General features: G+C 41.1%; 1 protein-coding gene across 1 annotated transcript in view; it reads left to right on the forward strand.

Moving 5' to 3' along the window:
- LOC127444336 (protein tweety homolog 3) overlaps positions 1-26,345 on the forward strand; it is a 72,112-nt gene extending 45,767 nt beyond the window's left edge. The window contains exons 9-15 of the mRNA XM_051703632.1: positions 4,256-4,311; positions 4,402-4,494; positions 4,602-4,694; positions 5,092-5,228; positions 15,431-15,610; positions 17,677-17,752; positions 21,990-26,345. Coding sequence (XP_051559592.1) covers positions 4,256-4,311; positions 4,402-4,494; positions 4,602-4,694; positions 5,092-5,228; positions 15,431-15,610; positions 17,677-17,752; positions 21,990-22,163 — 809 coding nt within the window. The 3' untranslated portion in view covers positions 22,164-26,345. The remainder of the gene's footprint in view (positions 1-4,255; positions 4,312-4,401; positions 4,495-4,601; positions 4,695-5,091; positions 5,229-15,430; positions 15,611-17,676; positions 17,753-21,989) is intronic.
- The last annotated feature ends 594 nt before the right edge of the window (positions 26,346-26,939 follow it).

The following is a 26,939-nucleotide window of genomic DNA, read 5'->3' on the forward strand; positions in this document are numbered from 1 at the left end:
GTAAAACAAATAGGCTGGCTGTATTCTACTCTAAGAGTTTTTAACAACATATGAAACATGGCTATTTGATGAGTTTGATGTTTTTACTGATTTCAATAATATGTACAGGGCAAATCATTTTATAAATTATCAGAATGGAACACTTCTGATTTGTCTGCAAATTTCAAAGCACTTGTTCAGTTTTGGTCATAATGCCTACATGCATTGTAAAGTGGAGCATCTAAGCTTTCAAACGATACCTATTATGTGTTGGTCAATATTTAGAAAAAAATAAGTAAAAATGTCTTGTGGGCCCGATGGTGGCAGCTTAAAGGGTTATTTAAAAAGAAAGCAAAAATTGCGGATACAGTAAGTCCCTTACAATTGAAGTGAATGGGGCCAGTCAATAAACATAAAAATACACATAGTTTCAAAAGTATAGCCACAAGACGCAAACATTATACGTGTTAACATGATTTTAGTTTTATAAAATCGCTTACTTACCTTATTTGTGTAAAGTTATATCCAATATTACAACTTCGTTATCATGACGACGTAACACAGATTAAACCTGTAATCTGGTAACGATGTAACGCTGGTAAATCCCTGTTTTATAACACTAAAATCATATGAATCAAGTCATGAACTCAATACTCCCTCCAAAAAAGTGCATGCTCACACACATTAATTCATTCACTTAAACTGTTCTAAAGCATTGCTATGCAGAGGAGGCTTTCTTAAAGGGTGTTTGTGTACAAAGCAGGTTTTGTGTCCTGCTCTCAGCCTTTGGCTTCTCTGGACAGACCTGAATGCCATTGCTAATTAGTTCCCACAGGGAATAAGATTCATGACCCTTTCAGCCCCTACACAACACAAACACTCATTTACACTCACATGTGCATACATTTTACTGCTGTGTGCATAGCTTTTCACTCTCTTAATCTCTAACTTATCTGTTTGTGTCAAGTAGACTGGATAAGAGTGTCTCAAACACATGCTCTTAACTTGTGAAGGGGATGTGTGCAGGCCATTAATTTACATTAATTTACCTCTGTGCATGTGTTAATGTATGCATGCATACATGTTGTCTCTTTGGCTGCATATTAGTACACTGAAATAATTGTAATCTAAAAATTTGCTGCATATGATAAATTCTAAATGAATTGGTTTGATTAAAAAATCAAACAAAAAAAGGTCTAAAATATAATTTAACATTACTGGTTACAACAACAAATTAATTTATTTTAATATATTAATGTATTTATAATATATAAATAAATATAGGTAGAAATAGCTCATTAGAAGTTGGCTGAGAAAATGTCAAGAGTACATTTCTGCAAATTCTAGGCAAAGGGTAACTACTTTGAAGATGCTATAACATAGTTTTGATTTATTTTGGATTTGTTTAGTCACAACATAATTCCCATGGTTCCATTTATGTTGTTCCATAGTTTTCATGACTTTAATATTATTCAAAAATGTGAAAAAATAAATAAATAAGTGAGTAAGTGACCCCAAACTTTTGAACAGCAGTGTATATAGAAAAACAATGGAAAAAGAGCGCAGACGGAGACAAAAATATGTTTGGTGTGAACGGCACTTAAGGCTGTCAGCACTGTAGACTGTAACACTTCTGGGAATCGGCCAATCAGGCACGGTTGTCAGCTGATATCCATGAAATGGCAAAACATTGGCTTTTTTTTTTTGTTGTTTAGTTTTTTTAATTTTCTCCCCTTTTCTCCACAATTTGGCATGCCCAATTCCCAATGCACTCTAAGTCCTCGTGGTGGCGTAGTGGCTCGCCTCAATCCGGGTGGCAGAGGACAAATTACAGTTGCCTCCACGTCTGAGACTGTCAATCCGCACATCTTATCACGTGGCTTGTTGAGCGCGTTACCGTGGAGACCTAGCGCGTGTGGAGGCTTCATGCTATTCTCTGTGGCATCCACGCACAACTCGCCACGTGCCCCACCGAGAGCAAGAATCACATTATAGTGACCACGAGGAGGTTACTCCAACGTGACTCTACCCACCCTAGCAACCGGGCCAATTGGTTGCTTAGGAAGCCTGACTGGAGTCACACAGCACGCACTGGATTTGAACTTACTACTCCAGTTGTGGAAGTCAGTGTCTTTACTTGCTGAGCTACCCAGGCCCCCCAAAATATTGGCTGATTAATTGGTCTTTCTGATACATCGGTCAATCACTAGTCTGTAATTCATGCATTTCTATTATTCTTCCCCACAAACTAGCAGAATTAATATTTCTTACAGTGACATTTCATAATTCATATCTTTTTTAATGACATCCTAACCCCTTTCTCTTTTAATAACTTAATTTTAAACCTGGACACTTTTCTAATATCACTCACTCTATCTATCCTCTCCTGCTATGAGTGTGATGGTTCAGAGCTTTAGTTTAATTAATAATTAAACCTCGCCTGAGGTCATTCCCACTGCTGCCTCTTATTCTTGCTCTCTCTCTCTCTCCTTTCTCTTTTTCAAGCACATGAACATAGTTATAGCCATCTCACTCTCTTTCACACTCAGAAAGACACTTGATATTTTAACAAATCATGATGCTGGTTGGCATTGTCAGTAGTTTTATCCAGCTGGCTTAGTAATAATGAACTAGAGGGTCACAGCGACTATCAGTGCGAGATGTATGCAGTGTTTACAACACATCAACTGTTATCTGAAACCCAGTACTCCTCAATGTTTTGTTCATTTGCATTGGTTGTAGGGGTGTAACGGTTCACTCATCTCACGATTCGTTTCAGTTCACGATACTGAACTCACGGTTTGGTTTGTTTCACGATTCTTTAAACTAAGCTAAAATCAAGAAAAGTTATGATTGAAAGTTTGTTATTATTATTATTATTATTATTACTTTATAGACATATGCAAAACTACAAGTACTGTTCTTAAAAGTGCTAAATGATCACAGCCCAGAATAAGACAATGGTGACACCAATAGAAATACATATTTGCTAATATTTCTGCTTACTGAAAATACAGAATTATGTTAGATGCATATGCTGCTTACACACTGTCACTGATTACAAACATTTAAAATATTTTAAATTAAAATGGTATTTTTCTAAAATAGTATTGTCTCTGATTACATCTAAATATTCTTTTCAAAAATATATATTTAATGGAAGTGCATGCTTATCCAGTTAAATAATAATAATTTACTGATGAAATCAAATTAGACATGACATTTGACATTAGGATTATATTCCCCCATAGCATTATTATACATAATATTCAGCATTATATAGACTGTAATAGATTAATATGGCACTCTCATTGCACTGTCAGAGCAGATCAGTCTTGCACTTCAAATGAACATTAGATCCCTCACACTGAAAACGTGCATCTCTCTCCCGCTGCTGGTTTCACTTTCAGCCGAACTCATCATACAACACCTGTGGCTGCTAGTATGCAATCGTATTTTAGAGCTCCTTTTGCCAATGAAGCGATTTCTATTTGTATGCCCTCGTTACGTAGGCATAGGATGTTGCATGTATTGGATAGAACAGATGGTAAAATAATAAAAAAAAACATTTAAGAAACCGTCCCATCTCCACGATGCGCATCGTCACATTTTTTAACCTTGATGCATCGTGCCACGATAAACCGTTTCACCCCAATTGGTTGTTCTTTGCGGAGAGTTTTAAAAAACAAGTTAGATACGTCAGAGTTTGTTCAAATGTTTTAAAGTTCTCCTATCCCATTTTATTGTACTATGCAGAGACAACTACAGTATAAGTGGGTTTATTTTTGCAAATCCATGACTTAGAAACAAAATTCACCTTTTGACCTTCCTGTTTATTGTGGGTCATTTTGACCCGTTGTGGACTTTAACAGATTTTCTGTAACATAATATCAACTTTTCTGCCTGAAACATCATGAAATTCTCCACAGATGTGATTTGAAAATAAACAAAGACATGTTTTTATGACACAAAGTAATAAATACATTTATGGGCCAATTTGAGCCAGTTCATATAAAGACTAAGGAGAAAGCTGTAATATGTCAGAAAACTATATAATTTATTAACTAATGTTAAGGTATGATTCCTAATGTAAAAATGCAGAAATTAACATTAACCAAGATGAATACATGCTATAAAATGTCTGTTCATTGTTCATTCATGTGAACTATTGCACTCAACTAATGTTAACAAATAAAACCTTATAGTAAAATGTTACTGTTATTATTTGTTTTATGCGTGTGATATCTAATGTGTGTATCTTATTTATTTCTGTTAGATATCCTGCAGTATTACCTGAAGTGCAGCATGGGACAGACCAACCCATTTCAGCAGGTAGTTAATTAGTCTCTCTCTCTCTCTCTCTCTCTCTCTCTCTCTCTCTAATGTATGCCATTAATTATACATTTTTCTTTTGATTTACAGAAACTCTCTGGCAGCCACAAAGCTCTTGTGGAGATGCAGGATGATGTTTCTGAGCTCCTTCGTTCAGCTATCAGAGAATTCCCTAAGACGAAGGTGCAAGTTTGTGTGTGTGTGTTTGGGATTATGATTGAGTGTGGCTACACACAGCATGTGGAGGTTTATCTGTTTGTATTCTTTGTCTTTTTATGGACTTATTTTAGAGTAATCTTGAGGAAATGCAGGCGGTGTTAAACTCCACTGAGGTCAACCTCCATCATCTCACTGCCCTGGTCGATTGTCGGAGCCTACACATGGTATGATTGTGTTTAACTGTGTTAATGTTAACACTTTGCAATAAGATTGTATTTGTTTAATATTTCACAGTTAATGCAGTAGTTCATCACATGATATATATAACAATAAAAAATACCTTTTCAGCACGTTTTAATCTTGGTTAACATTAATTTCAATATATACCAGTACACTTTTATATTAAAAGTGTGCGTTAACATTAACGGAGATTAATAAATTCTGTAAAAAAGTCACTATTCATTGTTAGTTGATAATACCTAATGCTTAACTAATGTTAATGAATAGAACCATATTGTAAAGTGTTACCATTTGATTATGTTAATTTACATATAGGGCTCCCAAAGTCAACTTCTGAGATAAAAAATGTTAACCCTTTATGGATCTTTCTCTGTCTCACAGGACTATGTGCAGGCTCTGACAGGACTGTGTTATGATGGAGTCGAGGGACTCATTTATCTGGTCCTCTTCTCGTTCGTCACCGCACTGATGTTTAGCTCCATCGTTTGCAGTGTGCCTCACACCTGGCAGAGCAAGAGGTGAGAGGGCAAGAGAGATGGGGAGGGGGGCTTTAAGAGATACTTAATAAAATACACCCCGAACTCATGAAGCCATGACCTATAAATTAAAGGAATTTTAATTTATGGACAGAGAATTGACTGCCAGTCTCTGTCATGTGTGTTTCATGCTTTTAATTTCACATCAGCTCCTTCTGTTTTCTCATATTAATCACCTCTCATGACCATTTGTTGCTTCTGTTGCGTTGTCATTCATTCCTCTTTGTGTCATAGATTTGGAAAACCCACTGCCCTGTAGAGAAACTCCCCTTTATATGACACATTCAAACACACACTACAGTGAACCTCAAAGACAAGCATAAAAGGGGAAATGGTTTACTGTTTGAGGATGGTGTCATAAAGTAGAAAAGTCCATTTGAAAGGAGTACTCTGAATTACACAGGAGCTATTTGTTATTTGGCTCACGGTATAGAATCCTCTCCCTGTGGTTGTGTGTGTGTGTTAGTGAATATGTTTCTGTGCAAAGGGAAAGAACAAAGAGACACTATTCCAAATTCTGTGCAAACGCAGACTGATTGCTGTGGAAGATGCTGCCTCCCTTTGGACAGTTTTGAAACGGCAAGAGAGGCCGACAGATGCATTTGTGATGCTTTTGTCATCATTATTACAATTTGTTGGTGATCTTAAGCAAAACTGGTCATTTGCTTAGATTAAACACTGGAAAAAGTGGAATCTGGTTTGTAAAGTGTCTGTTCATTTCTTGATCAGAGTTTGATCCACACAGATACACAACATATTTTGATCAAGTGGAATCCAAATCTACAGCTTCACAGATCCACTTTTTCTTTTTTATTACTTTTCGTTGAGATATGTTGTTTCCCCCTTTTTTTCCGTTTTAAATCTGAATCATAGTGGTTGTTTATTAATTTAATGCATGACTCTAATCACTAAGAGAACGCTCTATGGTAACTGAGGACATTGGATTGCAATCCACAGTAGTTTTTGAGATTCAGTTCTTTTGAATCGCTTCTGAGTAGCAATTTTACTTCTGTAGCATTAGAATTGATTTGACCTATTGCCAGTGCACAAATACATGGAATACATAGAACACCAGAGGCAAACTGCAATGGAGATGCCCCATTCTAAAATGGTTATAATATTTTTTTCTTTGCCAATTTTACACCTATTCTAAACATTTCCAAATGACAATGATTGGTTTGGAATCTACTCATATTTAAGTAATGAGCCTCTCTTGGTTTTGTCGTCGGAGGCCAGATAATAAGTTTAACCACAAGCATTCAATAGGCCATAATATAAACACACATTTTCAGTAATATTGAACGTGGCTAATGTACATTAGATTTTCCAGGTAACATTGAGTGGAGCCTAATATGATTCTTGGGGAAAAATGCATACAACGATTGTACTTTGACTTTATAGTTATTATTATTACTGAAATGTTACCCAATATATCTGAATGCACATAAGCACACATGGTTGTTGATGGCTAAAAGTTATAGAGAGAATTTTATTTGTTCTTAAATTCATATTCAGTAAGTGCTTTGAGACTGAGGATTGCATAAAGATTGAAAACAAATTAGATCTTGAATGCGTGTAAAACATGTAATAATTCAGTGCCTAACAACAGCTTGGGTAACATTAAGATTCTTTTTAGTCCAAAATGGTATCAGTATATACCCTCAGGGTCATGAAAATGACAAAAGGTGGGAACTGTATAAGGCTTGCTAGATGTATTAAAGGAATATTTCCCCCCAAAATACAAATTCTGTCATAATTTACTCACCCTCATATCGTTCTAAACCCATATGACTTCCTTTCTCATGAGGAACACAAAAGGGGATGTTTTAATAATTATCGTGATTAGGCATGTAATGATACACAAATTTCACCAGACGATACGATACGATGCATAGCTTCACAATACGATATGATACAATACGATACGAACAACCACAAATGTTTTGCTCAAACTTATTCAAGGATTCGACATAAATGTCTTTTAAATCCTAAATGCCACAAAAGTGTCTGACATTTACAGAAACTGTTAAGTGCCTTAACAACAGCACTGCTTTTATTTTGGTTGATTGTTGTGAAAAACTAATATGAACTCACAATTTTCATGTTTTTCTTGAGAAAATAAGTTCCCTATCTGTCACTCACTTGACGTTGTGTCGATGTAGTGACACTAGGGGTCACTCTTGGGAGCCCGAGACACCTCTGGTCTTTGATAAAAGGCCAATGAAAATTGGCGAGTGGTATTTGCATGCCACTCCCCCGGACATACGGGTATAAAAGGAGCTGGTATGCAACCACTCATTCAGATTTTCTCTTCGGAGCTGAACGGTCATGCTCACTGAGCTGAATACTACTGTTCATTCACCTCTGCTGGATCTGATGGTGCATTTCAATGGCTTCTCCCCCCTCTGCACTGGTGCACTGCAGAGAATGCCCCTGGGCGCTTCGGCAGAAATAAAAGAGTATATTTCTCTAAAAGAGTATATTTCTCTAAAAGAGCGGCACACATGGAATGTCTTTTTAAAGACGCGTCTTTCTAAAGATGCTTTTCCGATTGTGTGTTATTCCTGGTTTCGCTCGTTATCTCTCGCCTTCTGAAGGTCACGCTCACTGTCTTTCGTGTCTGGGCACTACTCACGTGGAGACAGCGTTTGTTGATGGTCATGTTCTCATTGCGACAATATATTTCCATGGCAACGTTGCGGTCGCGGCTCGCCTTCGTAAGAAAGCAAGCCACCTCAGAGGCTCCCCGCCTCGGTCCTTTTACCCACGGGTATGAGGCCAGCGCGGCTAGCACTAGGGGTGATTTGGGGACCCCAATGGGACTGCCTCTGCCGGGTATCCCCTGCGGACCTCCCATTCCCCAGCACACTCGTCTGCCCCGATCGGACTTCTGGATGAATCCGCCGGCTCATCTCACGGTGAGTTCGACCTCTTATTCGGAGCCTGCGAAAGTGATGAGCTCTCGAGCACAGCATCGGAGAGCGGGCTCGTCCAGTCGGAAGCCTCAGCTGGGCTCCTCCCTTCGGGGACGATTGCCCAGTCACAGGCTGACGCGGAGATGATGCCATGCTTTCCCAGGCAGCCGCGAGCGTCGGCTAGAGTGGAACTCACTGCTCTTCCCTGAACGGCTCGGTGATTGGTTCCTGGGCTCGTGGCACCGCTCAAAGCCACGCCCCGCCCCCATTCCTTTCTTCCCGGAAGAGCATGAAGAGCTGACAAGGTCGCGGGAGACAATTTTTACTGCCCGGTCCCAATCTTTTCAGCTTGCCCGCCCTCACTACCCTCGATAGTGGGCCGGCCAAAGGATATTCGGCAATCCCCCGGTGGATAAAGGCACTCGCGGTGCATCTATGCCCGCAGAGCGCCGCCACCTGGCCCCCATCCAAGGCCTGTAGGTTTACGTCGTCTCTGACGGCCAAGGCCTACGGTGCCACTGGACAAGCCGCCTCCGCCCTGCATGCCATGGCTCTCCTGCAAGTCCGCCAAGGCGCTAAAGGAATTGCACCGACCTTGCTCTCCGAGCGACGGAGGTCACGATGCGGTCTCTCGGGCGGACGATGGCCACACTAGTGGTCCAGGAGCGCCACCTTTGGCTCAACCTGGTCAAGATGGGCGAGGCCGACAAGACACGATTCCTTGCTGCCCCCATTTCCCAGGTTGGCCTATTCGGCGACACCGTCAAGGACTTTGCCCGGCAGTTTTCGATGGTGGAGCAGTAGACGGTTGCTAACCGGCATATCCTGCCCCGGCGCGGCTCAAGATCCCGCACCCCATCTACTCATCGCCAAGGGCGTCCCCCTGCGGTGACTGCACCGGCTCCACCGCAGCCCGCCCCTTCGGCCCGGCCCCGGCGTGGAACCCACCGCAGGAAGCAGACGCCACCCCTCTCGTGGCCGCCCAGAACCCGTGAAAGGCTTCAAAGCGCCCTTGAGACGGGCGACCCAGGGAAAACGAAACCCGCTGCTCTGGAGCTGGTAAGCACATCTCTCCATCTTTTTGTTACCTTTTGCATTTAATTGCGCTGCATGCCCAAGTGGCTGCAGTACTCAAGAGCTCAGCAAGAGCGGTTTCCTTGTTCCCTGGGTCACGTATACGGTGTGCACGGCCATCATCACGACCACCGTCCACCACTCTATTTGGCAGGTTTGGCGCTCCAGCGGCGGTCTCCCGCCCCTGAGCGCCCAGCTGTGGCACAAATCCGCCCCCGATGTGACAGTCTCCACGGGTCACGAGGACAGGCCTCTTCCTCCCCCGTCCCAGGCTGTTCTGGGGGTGGTCACAATGAGCAAGGTAAGTGCTTCGATGTCCCTAGACTCAGCACGGCCATTACGTGGTGTGGCACCTCGAGCTCCGCCCCGCCGCGAGGCCCCACCTACCGGTATATCCGATGACGTTATCCCTTTGGTCCCCCTTGTGCGGAACTTGGACGCATGGCTTACGCTTTCCAATCCGTTGCGAGGGCTGGTCCGGACCGTCCGACTCGGCTACGTGATTCACTTCGCCGGGCGTCCGCCCAGGTTCAGCGGTGTCCAATTCACCTTGGTGAAGGACGAAAACGCTGCTACCTTGCGCGGAGATCGCTACCCTCCTACGGAAGGGCGCAATAGAACCTGTCCCTCCAGCCGAGATGAAGAAGGGGTTTTGTAGCCCCTACTTCATTGTACTGAAAAAAGGTGGTGGGTTGAGGCCAATCTTGGACCTGTGAGTTCTGAACTAGGCTTTACACAGACTCCCGTTCAAGATGCTGACACAAAAACGCATTCTGGCGAGCATCCGGCATCAAGATTGGTTCGCGGCGGTAGACCTGAAGGATGCGTACTTCCACGTCTCGATCCTTCCTCGACACAGACCCTTCCTGCGGTTTGTGTCCGAGAGTCAGGCGTATCAGTACAAAGTCCTCCCTTTCGGCCTGTCCCTGTCTCCTCGCATCTTACGAAGGTTGCAGAGGTTGCCCTTGCCCCGTTAAGGGAGGTGGGCATTACGCATTCTCAACTATCTTGACGACTGGCTAATCCTAGCTCATTCTCGAGACATGTTGTGCGCACACAGGGACCTGGTGCTCTCACACCTCAGCCGACTAGGGCTTCAGGTCAACTGGGAAAAGAGCAAGCTCCTCCTGGCTCCTCCCGCATCTCTTTTCTCGGTTTGGAGTTGGACTCAGTCTCCTTGACGGCGCGCCTTATGAACGAGCGCGCCCAGTCGGTGCTGGCCTGTTTGAAGGCGTTCAAACAGAAAACAGCGGTTCCACTGAAACTTTTTCAGAGGCTCCTGGGGCATATGGCATCCTCGGCGGTGGCCACCCCCCTCGGGTTGATGCATATGTGGCCGCTTCAGCACTGGCTCCAGACTCGAGTCCCGAGATGGGCATGGCGCCACGGGGCATGGCGCCACGGGACATGTCGCATGGTCATCATGCCAGTCTGTCACCGTCTTTTCAGCCCTTGGACCGACCTCTCGTTTCTATGGGCAGGTGTTCCTCTAGAACTGGTCTCCAGGCGCAATCGTGGTCATGACAGATGCCTCCAAAATGGGCTGGGGCGCTGTTTGCAACGGGCACGCAGCCGCCGGCCTCTGGACAGGTCCGCGACTGCATTGGCACATCAACTGCCTCGAGTTGTTGGCAATTCTGCTCGCCTTGCTGAGGTTTCGGCCGTTGATCCAGGGCAAGCATGTGTTAGTTCAGACAGACAACACGACAACGGTAGCATATGTCAACCGTCAAGGCGGTCTGCGCTCTCGTTGTATGTCACAACTCGCCCGCCGTCTCCTCCTCTGGTGTCAGCAGCACTTCAAGTCGCTGCAAGCCACTCACATCCCGGGTAACCTCAACACTACAGCGGACGTGCTGTCACGACAGGTTACCCTCAGGGGAGAGTGGAGACTCCACCCTCAGGTGGTCCAGCTGATTTGGAGTCGATTCGACAGGCACAGGTGCACCTGTTTGTCTACCAAGAATCCTCCCCATTGCCCGCTCTGGTACGCCCTGACCGAGGCCCCCCTCGGCATAGATGTGCTGGCACACAGCTGGCCCCCTGGCATGCGCAAATATGCATTTCCCCCAGTGAGCCTGCTTGCCCAGACCCTGTGCAAGGTCAGGGAGGACAAGGAGCAGGTCGTCCTGGTAGCACCCTACTGGCCAACCCAGACGTGGTGCTCGGACCTCACGCTCCTCGCGACAGCATCCCCCTGGCAAATTCCCCTGAGGAAGGACCTTCTTTCTCGGGAAGGGGCACCATCTGGTACCCACGCCCAGACCTCTGGAATCTCCATGTCTGGCCCCTGAACAGGACGCAGAAGACCTAAACGGTCTACCACCTGCGGTGGTAGACACGATCACTCAGGCTAGGGCCCCCTCTGCGAGGCGCCTGTATGCCTTTAAGTGGCGTCTGTTCGCTAAGTGGTGTTCTTCCCATCGGGAAGACCCCCAGAGATGCACAGTCGGATCAGTGCTTTCCTTCCTGCAGGAGAGGTTGGAAGGGAGGCTGTCCCCTTCCACCTTGAAGGTGTACGTTGCCGCCATAGCAGCACACCACGACGCAGTCGACGGTAAGTCCTTAGGGAAGCACGACCTGATCATCAGGTTCCTAAGAGGTGCCAGGAGGCTGAATCCCTCCAGACCGCGCCTCATTCCCTCATTGGACCTCTCTGTAGTTCTTCAGGATCTACAGAGAGCCCCCTTTGAGCCTTTGCAGTCAGCCGAGCTTAAGGCACTCTCCTTGAAGACTGCCCTCCTGACTGCACTCACTTCCATCAAGAGGGTAAGTGACCTGCAAGCATTCTCTGTCAGTGAAACGTGCCTGGAGTTCGGTCCAGGTTACTCACGTGATCCTGAGACCCTGACCGTGCTATGTGCCCAAGGTTCCCACCACCCCTTTAGGGACCAGGTGGTGAACCTGCAAGCGCTGCCCCATGAGGAGGCAGACCCAGCCCTGTCGTCGCTGTGTCCGGTGTGTGCTTTTTGTCTGCTTTGGTGCAAAGCGGAAAGGAAGCGCTGTCTCCAAGCAGAGGATCACCCACTGGCTCATTGACACCATAACTATGGCATATGTTGCCTAGGACATGCCGCCTCCAGTAGGGCTGCAAGCCCATTCTACCAGGGGTGCCTCTCTAACAGACATTTGCAGAGCAGCGGGCTGGGCAACACCCAACACCTGTGCAAGGTTTTACAACCTCCGGGTGGAACCGGTTTCGTCCCAGGTAGTGGCACGCAACACAAGCGGATAAGCCCGTGATAGCTGGCCAGGTGTATCACTTGCACATAGCGCTTTCCACCTCCCTTGGAGCTGAAGATGTGCGCCATTAATTCCCAGTAGTGTTCACAAACCTTGTTCCCTGGTTGACTTCCTCCGAGCCCTGTGGCAGTCGAGTTTTCGGAGAGACTTGCTGCCAGCCCAGTACACGCGCTAACTAAGAGCCCTGTTCTGGGGTAGGTGCTCTGCATGGCGATTCCCTGTGAGGCTAAGCCCATGCGATTATATATCTTCTGCTAATTTGTCTCCCTGTTGGCAAACTGCATCTTCCTTGGGCAGAGCCCCTCTGCCCCAGTCTTCATGTTTGTAGTAACTTCTCCCTCATTGGGCAGGATCTATCTTGAAGACTCCCCACATGGTTGGAAAGAACATGTGACATATTTTTCCACTTAAACCCCCCCCCCCTTGGGCGAGATGTGGTCTCTGCGGACACCCCCCGACTAGACCTGGCGGCCCAGTCGGATAATCCCCCTTCTTTTTTAGGGAGTGGAAAAAAAGAAGGGGAAAAGAGGGAACGACTGGGTTAAGCCTGTCTCTATCTTTTGGGTAGTCGACTTGTTCCCAAAAAGGGCCATTCGACACTCATAAATATGTTGTGGGAGGTTACGTGTCGACCTGGTGTGCTGGCTATGAGGCACACAGTAGTCTGCCCACCACACACCGCCAGTTCACGTAACACAGTTCAGCCAATTGTGGCGTTTCGTATAGGGACCCCTAGTGTCAGTGAGTGATAGTCGTTATAGTGATAGTGTCATCGTTACTTGTGTAACCTCCGTTCCCTGATGGAGGGAACGAGATGTTGTGTCCCTCCTGCCACAACGCTGAAATGGCCGGACCTTATATCAGCTCCTCAGCATAAAACCTGAATGAGTGGTTGCATACCAGCTCTTTTTATACCCGTATGTCCGGGGGAGTGGCATGCAAATACCACTTGCCAATTTTCATTGGCCTTTTATCAAAGACCAGAGGTGTCTCAGGCTCCCAAGAGTGACCCCTAGTGTCACTACATCGACACAACGTCTCGTTCCCTCCATCAGGGAACAGAGGTTACACAAGTAACCATGACGTTTGTCTACACTCACACTAGTCATTTATATTTGTATAGCACTTTTCACAATACGCATAGTTTCAAAGCAACTTTATAGAAAATCGTGCCTTGATGTTTGAAAGCCCTCTGTGAACAAGCTGAAGTAACTGTAGCAAGGAAAAAACTCCTTTCAGTTATATTTAGTGGTGAAAAAAAAAAAACTTGAGAGGAACCTGACTTCTGGTTTTACGATATATACTGTATGTATATAATCAAATTTTTTGCCATCAATCTGTACTGTAAGTTTGTTACTCTGTTTTCCTGTGAGCGCTCAGTGCCACCTCTCCGGGGAAGAGACTGTTCCGCAGCTCTCAATATTGCGCTGCTTGGTTTTAATTACACTATGTGTTTGTTTATGTATCATATGATACATATGGTATTGTATAGTGAGCATTGTATCATACGATACAATATGATACAATATTTTTTACACCCCTAATCATAGTCCATCTTTTCAATAAAATGGCAGTTGATAGCGACTTACTATAAAGCTTAAAAAGGATCCAAAAGAATCATAAAAGTAGTCCATGTGACCAAGTCTACTGAAGGTATACAATAGGCAGGGTTGAGGAATAACGAAATACAAGTAACGGGAATACGTATTTAAAATACAAAAGATTATCTGTATTCCAGTACAGTTTCAATTTAAATCATTGATATTTAGAATACAGTTACATTCAAGAAGTATTTTGATTAAGAGATTACTTTGCATTTTATTGTCATTTGTTTCATTTAATATTTAGTCCTTTCAGATGGAAAACATTTATACATATAAATGATGCGATCCAAAGTGCATTTGAACAGCGGTGAAACACTTTCTTATGATGTGTTACATTCATACGAGCAGACAGAGAAGTAAGTTTGAAGAAAGTTTGGAGCAGAAGAAATAGAAATAAACCTTGTGTAAATTGTCAGCTTTACGCTAAGCTAAAATGCCATTTTACATACACGTTACCAGGCACGATCATATTTTTTTATCAAGAAAATTCACGTTGGATCATAATTGATTTTTTCTAGTAAGACCTTTGATATTAGTGCAAAAATCGTATTCTTGATAATAATTTTTTTATTGTTTTCCTGTAAAAATATCTAAATATCCTTAAAACAAGATCAATTTGATTTATCTTGTTTTAGTAACAACGCTGCATAAGATATTTAGGTTTTTCAGAGAATGTATTTTTAACATGTATATTTTGGCAGAGTTTTTATAGTCAAAACAAGTGAAAAAATCTACCAGTGCTGAAGAAGTAACCCAAAATATTTAGAATACATTACTGACCTTGAGTAATCTAACGAAATACGTTACAAATTACATTTTACAGCATGACATTTACAGAGTAACCCTCCCAACCCTGATAACAGGTTGTGCTTAGAAACAACCCCAAATTTAAATAATCATTCGTGAAAATTTGAACGCGTGAAAATGTGATCCACAGTTAACAAGCTTCTCACACAAGTCTAATGAACACTCATCTCCTTTTGTGTTCTGCATAATAAAGTTATATGGGTCTTGAACAACAGGGTAAGTAAAATATGACAGAATTTTCATTTTTGGGTGAACTATTCCTTTAAGATCTGAGAGAAAGGGCCTGAGGGATATGGATAAAGTTAGACTGAGCTCTCAAAAGAACTTTCCCCTTTGTCATGTGTACTGAAAGGATAAAACTGGAAAACAATTGCATGAAAGATTTCATTTTGCAAGGAAAATTTATAGTGAAATTAGTATTGGCATGAAAAAGTTTGAATGGTTTAAAATGAAAGATTTCCTCACCAAGTGCGAGGAGAGACCTGTTGTTCTCCCCTCTGACCCAGGGGCGCGTGTTTGACCTGTGCTAATATATTTGAAGGTCGGAGGAGGAAGATGGCGATGAGACTTCGGCCACGCTCGGCCTGCGAGCGCCGCACGATAACCTGTACCGCGTGCATATGCCTAGCCTGTACAGCTGTGGCAGCAGCACCTACGGCAGTGAGGCTAGCCTCCCCGCTGCGGCACACACTGTCAGCAACGCACCAGTCACTGAGTACATGTGAGTGTAGTCACGCTAACCTCATCCTAATGCATGGGCTGGATTTAATGGACCTTAACTGGTATTACTGTACATATCTGGATTAAAGGTCCTGTTGATTAGGCTCGCTAGCATAGATTACTGCATGGGCTTTGCTGTATTTACCATAGGTTTAGATCAGTGCGATAGGTTTATAACACGTTAAGACTGCATGGGTTTTACTTATAACAATTATAATATATAGATTCACTAAAAGGCATATAGAAGCAAACATAATGATGGCATGGGAAGTATAAAGCAGATAATTAAGCTTGTGCAATGCATTTTATAGGGCTGCACGATTATTAAAAAAGTAGTTAATTCCCTTGATATTGTAACAGAGATTATTAGATTATTTAGATTATTAGAATTTACATTTAAAATACTTATTTTGTGTAGGTCAACTGGATGCCATATTCTTTATTAAGGCTTCACATCCAAAACTACACTTTGCGCTGCATTCAAACGCATTTGAACGCAGGAGACCAGAAATGAAACAAGTGTGCTCAAAGCCTAGTGTGACCACCCTTAACTGAAAATTATGTCCCTGAATTAATTTATAGCTGTTATTATATCAGAAAATCAAGACAGTGCCTACATGGTCAACTACACATTGGCTTTACTTGCAGTATGAAATACTAGCAATACTAGAATGCTCCCATTCCATTATAATCAACAAAGCTGTTACTGTTTAGGCCAAAGTATACAGTACTTCGGTTTTCTGCATGCCGCTATGTGACGCAAATTTCATTTCTGTTTTTCGAGACATGCGGACAGTAAGTGTGGTCTGCACATGCGCCTGCCGTTGATTTTGCTAAAGAGTATCATAAATCAGTCGTAGTGCACATACATCAAACACATCCATAAAGGCGTGGTCACATTTACCTGCACGGCGACATTCTGCTAGCGAAGAAGAATGCTGCACTTAATACTCTGTGAGAGTGAAGTTAAAAAGAAACTCACTGCTAAAGTGATATCCTTGTCAATTGTGGATATTCAGTATAGCTGTGTACGAAGCACCGCCCTCACAGGTCATTGCCAAACCAAGCAGCTTCCTATTGGTCAACGCAGCAAATTCGCCTGTCAAAGCGAAATCCGTGAGGGGAAATTCTATCCATCGTGCAACATTCAAGATCGCGTGGATTCCATCCGCGAAATTTCGCAGTGTGAAGGTAAATGTGACTGCGCCTTAACCCTCTCACGGTCAAAGAGTATACTTAGAAGGGCTAGAGTACTCGACAGTGTGTGAGATGTAACGGCATGCGGAAAAACTAATTATGCCCTAGCCTTGTTTACACAGTTTTTGGGTTCATTTGATTAATTATGCTGTAATTGACACTGTTCACTATTAGTTAATTGGCTTGATTGTAATTACGATTTTTTTTTTTACAATTTTTTTTTCATTAGGTAATACGTTGTAAATAGAATATTTTCCAAAATGGGAGTAAATCTAAATGGATTGCTGTAATTGACACTTTTAACTATCAGTTAATCGCGGCAGCCGTAATTGTTATCACGATTATTGTTTTCGATTAATTGTCCTGTAATTGACACTTTTAGCGATTAGTTAATTGCAGCAGCCGTAATTGCAATCACGGTTATTTTTTAGATAAATTGTGCTGTAATTGACATTGTGGCAACCGTTATTGTAATAGCGATAATTTTTTTATTAATTGTGCTGTAATTGAGTAGTAGTTTTAACAATTAGTTCCTTGCAGCAGCCGTAATTGTATTTGAAATGATTTTTTCCGATTCATTGTGCAGCCCTAGCGTTTTACTCTGTAGACAAGCGATAATTGTTATCATTGTTATATCATCGCTATAAATTAGCGAAATTATGTTTCCCTAAAAGTTACAATTACGTAGTGTATATAACTCATTATAGTGCATATTCGGATCACTCTATGGCTTTGCGCATACTCCTACCCTGCAGTTCAAAGCATTCTATTAGAATCGGTAAGTTTAGTGCATCACGGGTTGCCATGCGGTGTGGAAAACCCTCACATGAAGAGGGAGTCAGAGTAACTGGTGTCTCGTTTGTGACGCAGGAGCCAGAATGCTAACTTTCAGACCCCTCGATGCGAGAACACGCCACTCATTGGCAGAGAATCCCCCCCGCCGTCAGTAAGTGCACAAGCACATTTACACAAACACACATACACAACCCTCATCGTCTGCAGATGTACAATCGTTATTTAGTTCAGTGGTCTTTTTAAGTCACACACATTAGATTATTCTTGGCATTGCTCTTCCATGTGCCATACTTGACATAACTGACTTAATATTACAGTTTCTCTAAGTGGTTCAGATAAGACAGAATGCTTTATGAGAAAACAGAATAAGTATTTATGGTTGTCTCCAACAAAATTTTCCAATTTTCACTTGCATTTGGCGTTTATCAGACATTAATTTTGCACCCGACAATAACAACTGACAAACTCAGTTAGCTTTTAGCATAGTTTTAGCACTCTCATGAACATTTTCAGTTCACACGTACACATAAACAGTCTTGAGGGTCATTTTGGCAGCCTGTATGTGACTGTATTTTCATTATAAAATAATGAATCGCCACAAAAAAATTCCATCACAGACACTTTTTTTTTATTCCACAAGGTGAGATGGCACTGGCCAATCACACATTGTGTAAGGGCATTATTCTGTAATGAGATGGAATTCATTTTGTCCCTAATTTTTAAGTCAAAACCCCTCATTGAGCTAAAATGTGGACAAGGGTTTTGCAATACTCAGCAGAATCTTAGAGTTTGCATGACGATTGCATGTACAGTCAATGGAGAAAATAAAGAATGCTTCACCTGGTTCTTGCGTGGAGAAGAGGGGAGCATGGTACTCTTAAAGGGGCAGGGCAGCTCTTTTAATCAGACTTGGCATGCAAGGGCATCCTTCATCTTTTCATTAATTTGAGTAAGAGAACAAGAACACTCAAGATTCTTATAAGTGCCTCTCTCACTCTATATCTTACTTTCTAGTTTTTGTTTTAGATTTTGTGTTTATGGGCCCTGGACGTGACGCATGCGTATTTCAAACTCCAGACTGGAGAGACGCATAGGATGTTGTCTGATTCTCAATACTCTCATGGTCCAGGATGCTGCGTTTTGGTGCCTGTTCATGCTGGAATTGGAATAGCCTAGATATTATGGAATAGTCTCTCCTTTTCTGGATTTTATGATTCAAAATATGCATGAATTCCTTCCTCACCAATCTGAAAAACATCCCTCATGCATGTCTGTTTTGTACGTTGTTTATCTCACATTATAACACAACCCCCACACAGTCATTAACACTGTCCCCACATATAGCTGCATTCTCTGTACCTATCTGTGTAAATAGTTACTCTCATCCACTGCTGATTTCTTTTTCTTTTTGTCCTATTGTCGGCTTTTTCTCTTCATTATCACATTAATTGCTCTCTTTTCAATGAAAGTTACACACAAGAAACAAATTATCATATTGCATAATGATACTGGGTATCACCACAATAACTCAACTTTTGGCTTTAAAAACCACCAGGCTGTCCAAATGACTGTCAGTTTGTCTTTTTTCTGTGTTATACATGCGAGTTAGCGAGAGTGACAGTGAGGTTCATATTTATATGTGCTTCATGTTTGTAAATGCTACGGCTGTACTCTGTCCTAATGCCTTAGTATAAACACTGTGGGGCGAATTCACTAAACAGTTGCGCCACTTTTGCATGTGGTATTTCAGCACAAAAGCGTGAATCCTATTCACTAACCACCATATTAACTTACTTGTAAATATTATGTCAATTATGCTTCTTATAGATTGAGCTTTATTCTCAATAATCAGTGCTATTTGCCCGGAAAAGTTAACATTGTGCTATTACCGCCCAAGGAAAGCAGGCGGTAAACTAAATTATGGCTTAAATTTTCTATTGATCATGGCAGCAGTAATTCATCAAATAATGATCAAATGATGGAGAAGAGTGTTATAACTAGGGATGTCCCGATACCATTTTTTTAGAACAAGTACAAGAACCGATACTTCATTTTTGGCACTCTCCGATACCGAATCCGATACCTGTTTTTTTTTCCTTCAGTTTATTTCAATTTTAGCATCAAAGTGGTGTTTAAATGAATGAATTCATTAAATCTTTAATCAAATGAAAATATAACTATTAATTTTCAACATAATATTGTATTATTTTTATCAAATGAAGTGCTTTTACACAGAACCTCACAGCACAATCCAAAATACAACATTGGAGTTATATTTAGTCAAATAAAGTGCTGCATAACAGAGCATCACAAATGTGAGAAACTGTTTAAATGTAATACAATTACTATTGTTTTATTATTATTATTATTAGTAGTAGTAGTAGTACAGTAAATATTACATAACTTTACAGTAGTGATATATTTCTGTCATACTTTTTCATTTAAATTGAGCTTTTATTTTGATGGAGCTTTTATTTTGAAGTGTTTCTGTTTTATGATGGTAGCTTTTCAGTCCTGAAAAGCAGGTTGCTGCTTGACTCAAAGTGATTATTAAACTGCAAAGGCTGCTATATAATTAAATAAATATGTACTCTGTTTATGCCTCGTGCTACAATGTGAATTTGCGCTCTGTTCACTGTCATCTGCTACAAACAGAGCGCTCGATGCTCATGGCGGTGTTTCACTGTATGAGCCAAGGAGGAGCATTTATTTATTTATTTTTTTTTTATTTAATTTTTTTTACAATGAATTGTAAACATATATATAAACCCGCCAACCCCCCCTCCCCGACCCCGCCCCCCCCAATAAAACAATATACATTGTGGTCAATATACATACATACACATACAAACATAAATACATATACATATATATACACACATACATACATACATACACACACACAATAATCATACAAACTATAATACACTACTCTCTCCACACCCCACCCGAGAGCCCTCCAAAAACTCCAAATACCTGCCCCATTTCCGAACAAACTTATCCAAGCCACCCCGTCTTCCAGATGACACCTCCTCATAAGCTGCCACCCTCCCCACCTCCGTGTAACACTCCGGATATGGGGGCGCACCAGCTGACCTCCAACCCCTCAAAATAACCTGCCTGGCGATCATCACACATGTCAGAACCCAGTTCCCTATATGGCCATCCCCCACATCGATGACCGCCCCATCGCCCAGAACACAAAGTCTGGGGCAAAATGAAACCTGAGTGCCCACCATGTCGCACACAAAATTCTGAACCTTCGACCACAATTTTTGGATCTCGACACACCACCAAAAAACATGGGCCATGTCTCCATCCTCCGATTGGCATCTCCAGCAGGTGGGTGTGTCTTTAAGACCGAGCCTATACAGTCTAGAGAGGGTCCAATAAAATCTATGCAAAATTTTGAATTGTATAAGACGCACCCTTGCATCACTAGATGCAGACTTAATGTTTTTAAGAATCTTGGCCCACACTCCTTAAGGAGGAGCTTTAAAAGGTATGAGAAGCCGGCGTTGGCACATCACTGTCTCCACACATTCTCAAGTGCTCACATTTGAAGCATGCCGCACATGCAAACTATATATTTATCTCATTAAATCACAGCTTTTGCAGATAAATAATATCAACGGGACATAACGTGATTTTTTATTTTTGCGCTGAATGTTTATGTAATGACATTTGTATGTCAAATGGTATCGTTTTTGGTATCGGAGCATTTTTATAAGCATGAGTACATGAGTGAGGTATCGGATACCGTTATTGTATCGGGACATCCCTTGTTATAACCTGGCATATATCCAGATGCGCGGTTTAATCAGGCGCACTTTCAGCAAGTTAAAGAGATGATTCAGTTGTCTGGATAACAGTAGTCTAGGGATACTGTACAGTCCTGGTAGTGTGTGCCAGATCGTGGTGGTCTGCTGCGTCCTTCAACCCAGAGTACTATATTTGTATATATATTTACATTTATATTACAGTTATATATTTATAACCGACCCACAAATTTGTGCTGTCTAAATTATGTTTAGCACAGATTTTGTGGATGCATTTGCACCGTTGCCTGATCATCATTACTTTAGTGAATTGGGCGCTAAACCAACGCAAACAGCATTCGCAAATAAACTGCGCTTTTACCTGCCGCAATTCATTCTTAGTGAATTCTCCCCTGTATCCCTAACTTTGTAAACTTTTATTCACTTTCTTTACTGTGGCTAGTTGTATAACCAATATTATTAGTTAGTAGTTAGTTTTACTCAATCAATTTAGTGTATTGTATTGATAAACTATGCATGGTGAAACTGTACTGTTTGTAGTAACCTCTTCAGAATAATATGATGTTGTCTTCCTCCCCTTTTCCTTGTTTTTTTCACCCTTTTTTGCAGTACACCTCCAGCATGAGGGCCAAATATCTGGCAACCAGTCGCCCAGACCAGCCCAGGCCAACAGAATCCCAGAATGGTCTGGACCCCAACATGCGACTAGACCTAACCAGCCGATCAGCTCCCAATAGCCGACCAAATTCTGCTATCCACCGACCTCACTCTGCTATACATTAACCATCTTCAAATATGGAAACCAATAGTCATCTACCTGTTTTCAACCATTTAAGTCTCAATCACTGCAACAGTCAGCGCTTATGAAATGAATGAATTATGTCATTAAAGAAATTCCCCAATGTATGTTCAGCTTAAAGGGATAGTTCACCCAAAAATATTTGGGTGAACTATACCTTTAACATGTAACGGATTGGAATCAGCCGTCCAATCCTCTGTGATCTGGTTTAAGCATCACTGCATACTTGATCTAGCCCTGCTTTGGCTTTTTAAAGACTCCATTCTGCCAAACCTCTAATCAAACTGCCATTTTTACCCCCCTAGTTTCATACAGTGCATCACAGCAACTACACTGCCCTCTTCTGGAGGACTCCTCTCAGTTGTCTGCACAGTAACAGAAAATCTAAAGCACTCCCATACTGTACTACAGAGAGTCTCTCAGGGCAGCCATATTGGCAAGGACTGCAGGACCACATTAACACAGCAGGATAATGGGTTATACCACTGCCATTTTACCATGCAATAAATGTCATTATGACATTTGATTTTATGATGGATTTATATTTTTAAATGTTTTTCAAAATACACTGTTGATTATGTAGTTAAAAAAGGCTTTAAAGATGCAGCTTTTGTGCTTTATCTGCAGTTCCTGGCAATATGGCAGCATTATGGACAGTCACAATTCTATGTATCCATCACTGCTATTTGATGTTAAAGGAGATATTAACTAGTTTACAAATTTTCATGAATTAGGTGCACAGAGTGATTTTTTTTTTTTTTTTTTGCAATTGTTAAATTTTTAAACTGAAAGAAATGAAAAGCATTAGATGAAGACTCTAGTCATATCAGTCTCTGTTTGATACTACAAATGGTGCTGAGTGACATTCATGAGAGCCACCATGTTGAGATCAAATTACTAACCTTATATTTCTCGCTTTAACTCGATAGTCCCCTGTAATTGGACGCTTTTACGTGTGGAATTAATAAATCATTGCCGACTGCGAATAGCCTACTTCAATAATCGCATCAGTTAATGAGATCTTTTCAGTCTGATCTCATGAAAAGTATGTGACTGTGGCAATATTTTTGCATAATGATATTACATGGTTCGTTACATGTATCGCAGCATTTTCTAGATGAAACGTCCACTGAGTGGCGCTAAAAGTGAGTAAAATGTTCTCCCAAACAGAAGATGTTTTTAAGGTTAATGCTCTATCGAGTTTTAAATTAACAAAATCGACCTCCCTACCTTAAACCTAAACCTAACCAGTAGTGTTGTAAAAGAAACTTACTTGTTCATCAGTACATGTATCCTGCACTTTTGCAATGCAAATGCAACACCCTATCATTTGAGCTACCGTTCAATTTGATTGCGCTCAAACAAGCTTGTAAATGTACTTGGCTATGTAACGCAAACGTTAAAATGTATCGCCTTACATGTTATGCGTTGTGTTTTGTGCTAAGTGATTTGATGTCATAAGATAGCATTGTGTGCGGAACAGTGAAAAGTAAATGTTTATGAAATTATTTGTATAAATGGGAATAAGTCATTGTGCTTGTAGCGCCTCTTGTGTTCATTTCACCAGGAAACTGCCACGGTACATACAATGAGCCAAGTAAAAATAATTTTGCGAAAATGTTGGTATAGTAATGTGTGACCAGATTGGAACTTTTACTCTTGCGTAATGCTGAATCTAAGTCACTAGGTGTCAACTTAAACAAAAACAAAAATCACTGAGTGCATCTTTAACTAAATCGCACACTTGTAATTTTGTGGATTAACAGATTTACCTGTCACATAAGGCCATTTTTTGTATTGTACAGTGTAATCTATGGTGTACCACAGTGTGAATTGACAGCCATCAAGCCTTTGAGCGCTTATGCACATTCTGTATCTTACTCTTGAAGGGAAACAATCGCACAACGCACTACCAGTGTGTGTTTGTGTATATGTTGTGCTTGACTTGTGCTTTAGTGAGTTTGTTTTAAAATGGCACAACTCACAAGCTCTGCTCTTTGTAAATAGTCAGTGTTTTTGTACTACAAAATGTCTAAATGATCAACTCTGCAAACTCAGTTGACTAACTAATACGTCTGTGTAACAGTGCATTGCGACTTTTGCCGTGGCTTAGAGCAGCTGTGAAGAATACCTGTATGAAACCTGAAAAAAATGGTTAATGAACTCTGTTATAAAATAATAGTACATGTTTTGTAGACGTATCACTTGAATTGTGAATATCACTCGTGGGTGCTTGTGTGTACGTGCACACTTTAAATGTGAATATTTCTAATGGAGGAAAATTCGCTCAGAGGATAAGAAGATTAATGGATACTTGGACAAAAAGAGAAATGCCTCCCCACATGTAAATCTTTTTTCTGTGCTATTCAGGCATGTTGTTCAGTCTTCTTTACCGGGTAAATTTTTTTATTTTATTTTTAAGGCATATACTTTTTTGATTAATTCAGAATCTGACTTGATTTTCACCACAGTCAGCCTTTTTCTCATTTCTATTTCTACTTTTATGGGGAAACACTTCTCAGTGGAGTTTATGGATCTCCAATATGGACAAAGACATGTCACCAAGATCTGGACATTGGACGTCTCGCACTAACAGGACTTTTGCAGCTTGCTTCCGAGACGCTCTTTCCCATAAGAAAAAGTACAAAAGGGGAGACAAAATGGAAGAAAAATTGAATTTGAAGGAAGTTCCTCCTTGTCATGCGGTCACTCAATAAGACTTGTATGGATGTAGTGTAAGATAACCTAGCTGTCTTTAACAAGTGCAGTATTGTTGGTTTTATTTACTTGCATCCAGTGTCATAAGGCTGTTAGACGTTATCATAACACCTGTCATAAGCAGCAAAAACAACTGATGTTAGCATACAAAAGATGTGATATCTAATGCCATTATCAAAACATCCCACACTTTGATTCATAAACGTAGGAATTTATAGATTAATTTGTATTAATCAGTATTATGAATATCATCATAAATTGCAGTAGCAGGTAGAAATGTCATTTTAAACTGGAAAATCATGTAAGATCTTTTGTGAAATCTTTTATGACTTTGTGACACCCTCAGCTGACTGAGGTTGTGTGTTGTTTGAATCTTTTTGTGTAACAAATGTGGATGATGTGTTTGGATGCCAACAGGAAAGGGCTTGTATTCCTAACCCTTAAAACTTACATGCACAGACAGGGCCGTAGCAAGGTAATCTGGGCCCCCTGACTGTGTATTGCTCTGAGCCCCTTTCCTATTAAAAAATACAGTTTAGAATTTTTCTGTGGGGTCCCCTGAACCTTTGGGCCCCAAGAGTCATTACCACCTTTCACCCCACTAGCTACGGCCCTGCACACACATGCTTTGACCATGTAGTGTAAGAAAACCACCTAAATTACAATCCTAGTTAATACTCATGCACAAAAGCAACACCACGAGTTTCACACAAACACAAAAAACACAGAAAAAGATCTGTTTCACACACTCAAAAGGAAAATACTTAAAGGGATAGTTTACCAATAAATATTTTTTTCTCCAAACCCGTATGGCTTTCTTTCTGCTGTGGAACACAAAAGATGTTAGGCAGAATATTACCATTCACTTTCATTGCATCCTTTTTCCACAGAAAGTGAATAAATTATGACAAAATCTTCCTTTTGTGTGAACCATCCCTTTAAGTGAGTAAAAAAAAAAATGCACCTTTCCACTCTAAATACACAGTGTAAAACTGCACTAAAATGTGTACGTCTTTTACAGTATTTACATGTTAAAAACCACTAACCATCATATAGAGTCAATACAAATGTTTGGGTCTGTAATACAGTTGCATGACTGAAGGGACTATGAGGACAAATTATTTTCCGCCTTTAACATTTTCATACAGTAACCTTTCTTTCTGTAAATGTAGGCCTACACAATTTTATTTTCTAGCTAATCTTGTTAGCTTTCTATTGTATAGACCATAACAAATGAGCCTACTCACTAAATGTGAATAAGAACGATTTGTCATAAATTGATGTTTTGATAACAATTCTAATGATTTTTATTATTATTATTATTATTATTATTTTTTATGTTTTTTTCTTCTCATTTGTGATTAAGATGTTGTACATGTCAGAAAACTGATTTTCTGAGCCTGGATTCAATGTTTTAATAATATATTAAAATGAATTCATCTGCTGTAGGGTGGTGAGTATTAGTGCCTGAAGACAGTAAAAAAGAAAAACACTTCAAGGTATGCATGGCGTTGTGATGGCTCTACACAAAAAGTTGTCCCTGGAATTTTATAGCTTAAAATGGCAAGAAATAAGCTATAAAAGTATGCCAAAGTTCTTGAAAAATAATCTTTAGGCCTACACTTGTTTTTTTTAATGCATGAAATCTAAGAGCAGGCTTACTAGAAAAAACAAAACCAAAAAAATCAGTATGTTGTAGTGTATGAAAATCCCATGGAAACCAATAATTGGGGGTTGATTTGGTTTAGGGCATATGGTAAATAAAATATGCTTTCCTGTTCACTGTATTACGTAATTTACAACTAACAACAACTCACTTTTGGCGCCACCCTATGGACATTTCTCCTGAACATCACTTCCAGATTCGGCCACTGGGAGCTGTTCACCCTCTAATGTATTTCAAAGTCTAAACTGTTAAGCATTTCCTGCACTGTAAAAATTAGCTGCCACAACAGTTGACTCTCTGACTCTCAAAAGTTTGACCTCTTAATCAACAACCTTTGTCAAGTCTCAAATTTAGTTCAGCTGTCAGGTAGGATTGC

The sequence above is a fragment of the Myxocyprinus asiaticus genome, chromosome 7 (assembly GCF_019703515.2).
Source record: "Myxocyprinus asiaticus isolate MX2 ecotype Aquarium Trade chromosome 7, UBuf_Myxa_2, whole genome shotgun sequence".
NCBI lineage: Eukaryota > Metazoa > Chordata > Actinopteri > Cypriniformes > Catostomidae > Myxocyprinus > Myxocyprinus asiaticus.